The 7,127-nt window shown below is 41.9% G+C and overlaps 1 protein-coding gene across 3 annotated transcripts in view; it reads right to left on the minus strand.

Moving 5' to 3' along the window:
* Window positions 1-7,127, minus strand: part of CLIC5 (chloride intracellular channel 5) — a 141,061-nt gene that overhangs the window by 117,283 nt on the left and 16,651 nt on the right. For all 3 annotated transcript variants that reach the window (XM_019520974.1, XM_019520973.1, XM_019520975.1), the window contains one exon: window positions 5,807-6,344. In XM_019520974.1, the coding sequence (XP_019376519.1) occupies window positions 5,807-6,304 (498 nt within the window). In that variant the 5' untranslated portion in view covers window positions 6,305-6,344. The remainder of the gene's footprint in view (window positions 1-5,806; window positions 6,345-7,127) is intronic.

Below are 7,127 nucleotides of genomic sequence, written 5' to 3' on the forward strand. Positions count from 1 at the left end.
CAAAGGGTCCTTCTATCATTGTTACAGTTTATAGGAGACAGCAGGACGACAACATTTTCAAAGCAACCAGCCGTCAAATCTGAACAAGATAAGGCTGACCTACCGCTTCAGTCACCCCTGAGAATCAGCCATAGGCTCCAATCAAAGGTCACAGGATCACAGGAAAGTAGGGCTGGAAAGGAACTCACAAGGTCCAGCATACTGCTCAGGGCTGGATCCACCTTGAGTAAACCACATCAGCTGTCTTGAAAATTCCAAGGATGGAGATTTCTTGGTTTTTCTAGGTAGCCCGTTCCAATTCTTAGCCACCCAGTCAGGAAGTTCCTCCTAATCTCCAACCTAAATTTCCCCTGAAGTAACTTGAGGCCATTGCTCCTAGTCTTGTCCCCTATGGCTGCAGAGAAAAGCCCAGCTTCATCCTCTCCATAATCGTCCTTCAGGTACTTGAAGACTGTTATAAAATCCCCCCTCAGTCTTCTCTTCTCCAGGCTAAATACCTCTAGCTTTTTCAGCCTTTCCTCATAAGTCTTGCTTCTCAGGCCTCTGCTCTGGACTCTTTCCAATCTGTCCACATCCTTCTTGAAGTGTGGGGCCCAAAACTGGACACAATACTCCTAGTGAGGCCTCACCAGTGCTGAATAGAGTGGAAGAATCACTTCCCTTGATTAGCAAGTGACAATCCTGTTGATACAGCCCATTATACTGTTGGGTGTTTTTTTTCAACAGGACCACACTGTTGGCTCATATTCAGCTTATGGTCCACTATAAGCACGAGGTCTTTCTCTGCAATACTGTACTCCTTGGTGTCATCTGCAAATTTGCTAGCCATGCACTCAATCTCATAATCCAAATCATTAATGAAGATCTTGAGGAGCACTAGACCCAGGACAGACCCCTGAGGAACCCCACTTGATACCTCTTCCCAACTAGACATTGAGCCATGATGACTACTTACTGAGCAAGAAGATCCAGATAGAGTAGTTATGTATCCATTTTAGTTCTTTCATCTAGTCTGTATTTTCTTAGCTTGTTAATAAGAATGTCCCGGGAGACAGTATCAAAAGCCTTCCTAAAGTCAAGGTATATCACATACACATCAACAAAGCCTGTTACTTTATCATAGAAGGAAATCAGGCTTGTCAGGCATGGCTTGCTCTTGGTGAATCCATGGTGTTTATTCTGGTAACCTTGTTGTCCTCTACACGCTTCACAATAGACTCCTTAAGGACCCGCTTCATGATCTTTTCAGGTATCAAGGTCAGACTTCCTAGTCAGCAATTCCTAGATCCAGCAGTGTAGGGATGCAGCCATGTGCCCAGAGCACAAGCGTAGTGGTGACTTCCAGTTCCCGCTGCAGTCACAATTGCAATTGCACAGCTGCCAGCAGCATCTGCTTTTTTTTTTTCCAATCCCCCAAATAGGCTCCTGAAGCAGTTGCCCTGTCTGCCACTCCCTAGTTATGCCACTGTCCAGATTCTTTCTTCCCTTTTTCAAAGATAAGCACTATATTTTCCCTTTTCCAATCATCTGGGACCACACCCAACTTCCATGAGTTCTCAAAAAGGATACTTAATGGCTCTGAAATGACCTCAGCCAAGTCCTTCAGTACCCTCGGGTGCATCCCATCTGGCCCTGCTGACTTGAAAGTATCTAGATTCTCTAAGTGTTCCCTAATCTGTTCTGCCATTACTCTAGGTTGTTTGTCTGCCTCCCTATCATTGCTGCCAACTGCCCTGATCATCTGATAACTGCCCCTATTTGTAATGACTGAAATTAAAAAGCTATTTAATACTTTAGCCTTCTTTGCATCATCCGCAACTAGTTTCCTTTCTGAATTTGATAAGGTAACTATGGTTTTTCTGGTCATCTTCTTACATTTGGCATACTTTTCATTGCCTTTTATAGCCCTTCCTAGTTACATCTCAAATTACGCCTTGGCCTTCCTAATATTCTCCCTGCATGCTCATGCAATACTCTTATACTTTTCCTTAGTACTATGACCAAGTTTCCACTTTGTGTAGGCTTCTTTTTGAGGTTCAAGTCATTGAAGAGACTGCTGTCTAGCCAGACTGGCTTCTGCTGCATTTCCCACTCTTCTGGGACACTGGGGTAGCATACTTACTGCTTTGCCCTTAAAAGGGTCTCTTTAAAGCACAGGCAGCTGTTTGTGAAACTCAAGACTTAGTGCCTTTTGTTGCACTACAGTTTACTACTCAGACTTGTTTCCCAGTTGCTTCCCACCAGTTCCCTGAGTTTGTTAAAGTTTGATTTTTGGAAGTCTTCTTTCCTGCTCTTAGAATGTTGAACTTGCACTGTCACCCTTATTGCCTTCCCCCTTCACATTCTCAGCCAACTTCTATCTGTTTGTGAGCTTCAAGTTGAGAAGCATTTCCCCACCAGTTGCCCCCTCTACCATCTGTATCTAAAAGTTATCCCCAACACACTTCAACAATTTGCTAGACTGCTCATGCACTGCTGTTTTCATCTCAGCAGATGCCCTCACAATTAAAGTCCCCCACGAGATCCAAGTTCTATGATTTGGACACTTCTGTCAGTTCTTAAAAGAAGGCCTTGTCCACTTCTTCCTCCTGGTTTGGTGGCCTGTAGCAGATGCTCAGCATGACATCCCTCCCCACTGCTCTCCCCTCTGACCTTTACACAGAGGCTTTCAATAGGCCTACCTTCCACTTCATACTGCACCCCAGAACACACGTACATGACTTTTATATATAGGACAAAACCTCTTCCTTTTTTCCCCGTCAGTCCTTCCTGCACAAACTATACCCAATCATGATTATACTCCAATCATATGAACTATCTCACCACATCTCTGCAATCCCATGCTGCCATAACGGTGGGGATGGAAGGGACGGAGCAGGCCTCCGGGGAACAGGGTTGTGGGGGCAGGAAGGCCACTGGTGCTGGAGTCGGTGGTGGTGCAGGGTGCTGGTGGAAGGGGACGGAGGGAATAGCGGGGCAAGCTTCCCCCCTGCTCCTGGGAGGCAGCAGCAGCAGGGGGTGGTGGGTGGCGGTGCTCCATCCCCACCTGTACCTCCCTCCCCATCATTCTTGATGGACAATTGGCTAGTTACATAATAGTTCTGTATTATCTTAGATGGAACAGAATCCAGGAGGAGGGCAGAAAACTGGAGGAGGTGACCCAAGCTAACGGCAAGACCTACGCACAAAAAAGAATTCAGCCATGATGGAAGTCACAAACAAGTACAACACAAGCAGGGAAAGAAGATCTGAGCAGAATCCATTTTGGGAGAATTAGAAGGAGTGGTAAAACCAAGTAAGAGCTAAAACCAAGTGGGTGATGAAGGCTACTCAGAAAGCAGAGTATGGATACAATAGGCTACTACAACTTTGATTTTTATTATTTCTTAATTTGGGCTACACTGAATCAGTGCACAGTGGCCTTGGGCTTTGGTGGGCTGACGCTCCAATAGAAATAAATAGGACATTTTTAATTATTCATTGTTGTGGCTGCCCCCAGATTCATTTCTGACATGTAATGGAGATAATAGAAGGGGAGGGCTATTTCACAATTCTTGTTCTGTATTACTTTAATATGTACCTACCTGGTTTACCCGCTGCCTTTTGCTCTCCAAGTGAACAAAAGATAGTGTATTTATGCTGCCCTCAATAGAGTTAATACTCGATTACAACAATATGAGAAGGCAAAAATTATTTCCACTAACTTATTAAGACACTTTTCCGCAAGAGCATTAGTTTCTCAAGGAACAGTAACAGCACCAGCCTCTCTCTGGACAATAGCTTGGGAGCTCCTACAGCATATGTTCACCTGCTTATGTGCAAAAGTCAGTGGTGGTAGAAAAGTAATACAGCTTGTCCCTTAACCTTTTTAAGTGCTGACCCTTCTTAGGCTGCCATTCTTCTTACTCTTGCAGAAGATTCCCCTCCCAAGATCCCTTTTTCTTCCCCCACATGGAAAGCCTTCTTGAACCAAACCCAGCAAGAATGAATTGCGGGGCAGTTAATAATTATTCCAAAATACAAAATATGTCATTTCAAAAACAATTTAAGATAGCTAAAGAAACAAAATATATATTAATGATTCATTGCAAAAGCAAAGCACAATTAAAACCAAGGAAATCAAATGATAGGGAGTATCATAAATCTTAGAGTGCCCACATAATTAACACAATCTTATCAGTACGGGGACAACTCGGTAAGGAATTATCCATAGGTTCTTACGTTCTTTCTCAGCAGTAATCAGACAACCAAAAAAAATGTTTTCACATATATTATGAGGGCCATGACAAAAACCTCTCACATCAAAGGAAATGGTGAGTAACTGTATCATAAATTCAATCAGATCAAAATTAGATGCCTGTCAAGATTTGCTTTCATTACAACTTTGCTTTCATACAAATCACTGTGCAACTGGGTGAATTTTTATGACTTGTATTACACAATATCAGATGAAATGAACTAATCATCCCTTCTGCTCTTAAAAAATGATTAATAAAAATAGTTAATACTAGTACCGGAAATTCTGGTTAGTAGAGTGTTCCGGATAATAGAATGCCAGATAACAGGGGTTTTACTGTATATGCTTTTCCAGAGATATAACTATGAATAAGATAGGTAGTGGAGTGCAAGACACATTTATTTGCAGGGAAATAAAGAAACAAAAACACTTTCAAACCTGAGGAATTTTTGATGATTTGTAACTCAAAGACAATTTGATGATTCTTATTATACTTTCCATAAATGTTCTCTTATATCCTCTAAGTAAATGTGGTAATTTTCAAGCCAAATCAGTTTTCCAGGCCAAAGGCATAGGGGCTATGAAATGAAAGCTAAGTGCAACCTGAACTAAGGAGAGGCCATCTTTTTACCTGATAAGGTTTGTAACAGATAATTGCTATCTTACTTCAATGCAAAGGTCATTATATTGTTCTTGCTTAAATAACTTCAATATCAAATGTTGACACTGCTCACAGCATTATTCACCATTAGTAGTAAACTGATCTCTGGTTCTACTTTCAAAGCACTCAGGCTACTGAGGGCTAATTCTGATAACCTCATTGGAGTTGGACACTACTGAACTCCCCAAAACATCCTATTCACATCACTGGTAGTGTTCACGAAGCTGCTATTCAGAATGACTAAAAGGATTGGGATATGATCCCTAGATTGTTAAAATTGAGCAAGAGGCTGGAGTCTTGTTTGCAGTTTACTAAATAGTGAAGATGAAGGTGTAAAGCATACAGTTTATTTAAGAACTTAGGTGACTAAGATTTAGAGACTCCAACAACGTGTTATCTATGTTAGGGAAAGAGAGATCTGGACTTTTTATTGATTCATATACAACCTGAATACAGAAATAACTTAATATAACCACTGCAAAAAATGTGTTTTAAAGAAGATTTTAAAATAGCATTTAATTGCTACTCTTAAAAAGACAGTCTGGCTTTCCTCTATAGTATTAATGACCCACTACCAAGTATTTAATTGGCTTTAGTGTCTTTAATCACTTAGGTCAGGTCCATGTAGTAGTTTCATCCCTAGACCTCAAAGTAACATATGCGAGTGAGTAAGCAGTGTATTCCCCATTTTACAAGGAAAAAGTAGTTACATTTAAACTGCAAACTGCAGTGAAGTGCAGAGATGCCAGAACTAGCTTTAAACAAGCTAACTCGGGGAAGGAGTCTATCCACAGCAGCACAGAGGAACGGAACCTAGTTTGTGCCACACATTTTAGCACTGTAAGTCAATACCTGGATTGATTCTGGTTCTAGTGATAATGTACATATTTAGGAAGACAAGTTCTTACCTTGACATAAAGGAAAATCTCACAGTCTTCCTTTGCTAAGTTGTCATTTTCTCCCAAGTTGTTGTTAAGGGGATATCTACTAGGAACTGGGAAGCTGGTGGAAGGGCCCGGGCTCTTTGGGAGTTGGAAATTAGTTGGAGAAAGCATTCTACTTCCAAACATCATGCCCCGCATATCTTTGTCATCCTCCCGTGGACTCATCAGTTCCAGCTCTTCCTGACGTCCCTGGTCTTCTTCAGCACCCTGCTGAGATGAAGCTGAACCATCCTCCCCATCACCTCCTTGATGAGAAGATACAGAGTTACTGCAGCTGCTCTCTGAGCTGTCCTGACAGCTGATGTCCATGCTCTCTGGAGTGGCTGTGGAGGAAGGTGATGCCGGGTCTTTCTGGACTTGATCATAAAGATGATCATCTTTTACTTCCTCTGATTCTGGAATTTCATAGAGGTTACCATTCTTTGTGTTTTCATATGTGTTGGTAAAATCTCCGTTTTCCATGCTGGCTGCTGGATTTTGCTTTTTGTTCTCCTCTGAGGGACTGGAAGTAAGGTGGAGATGACAACAGATAAACACTGTTTAAAAGGAAGCAGTGTTTGTGCTATGCTTTTTGAATATACTGCCACACATGACAGGTTTCTGATAATCATTTACTAAGAGCTTTAAGTCAACAACTATACTTACAGTGAAGTCTAAGATAAGATTGTTTCACTTTTAACCACTTCCTTACTCAACGTACTTGCAATGATATTTCAGGAATTCAATGTGTGTTCTTCCAAAAATTACTTTTGCCAACTTCAATATGCAGTTACTGGCTTAGGCAACTACCAAGGGACCAACAAAAATAATCTGTGATATTAGAAAATTGTTTTAATTAAAATCAAATATTATTTTACTTAAAACTTCAGGGATACTTTGCTAAAAGCATAAGGGAAATAGGATTCACTGTAATGACTTAGCATACAAAAACTGAGTATCAGTCCTTTGTTTGTGAAATTCCACTATTTAAACAAGCTGTAAAATTAATAGTTCATCACAAGTCGGTAAAAAGTTAATTATAAATATCAGTAAGTAGCATGGTTCAAGGGAAAGGGCACCAGCCTGAACCTCCAGAGCATAGGTGATTGGTAGGGTGTGCACGGGGGTGCATGTGCCACCCCTGAAGGGGGCAGTGCCCCCCGATGGCCAACACTGATGCTGTCAGTAGGGCTGGTGCCCCCTCTGAGAGGACCACCATCGGCGGCTTCTGTGAGTGCTCCCCCAGATTCAGGAGGCACCAGTCACTCATGCTCCGGAGATTTCACTTCCCTTCCTGGCTTTGCCA

The sequence above is a fragment of the Gavialis gangeticus genome, unplaced genomic scaffold (assembly GCF_001723915.1).
Source record: "Gavialis gangeticus isolate Ggan-Ray unplaced genomic scaffold, GavGan_comp1, whole genome shotgun sequence".
Lineage (NCBI taxonomy): Eukaryota > Metazoa > Chordata > Crocodylia > Gavialidae > Gavialis > Gavialis gangeticus.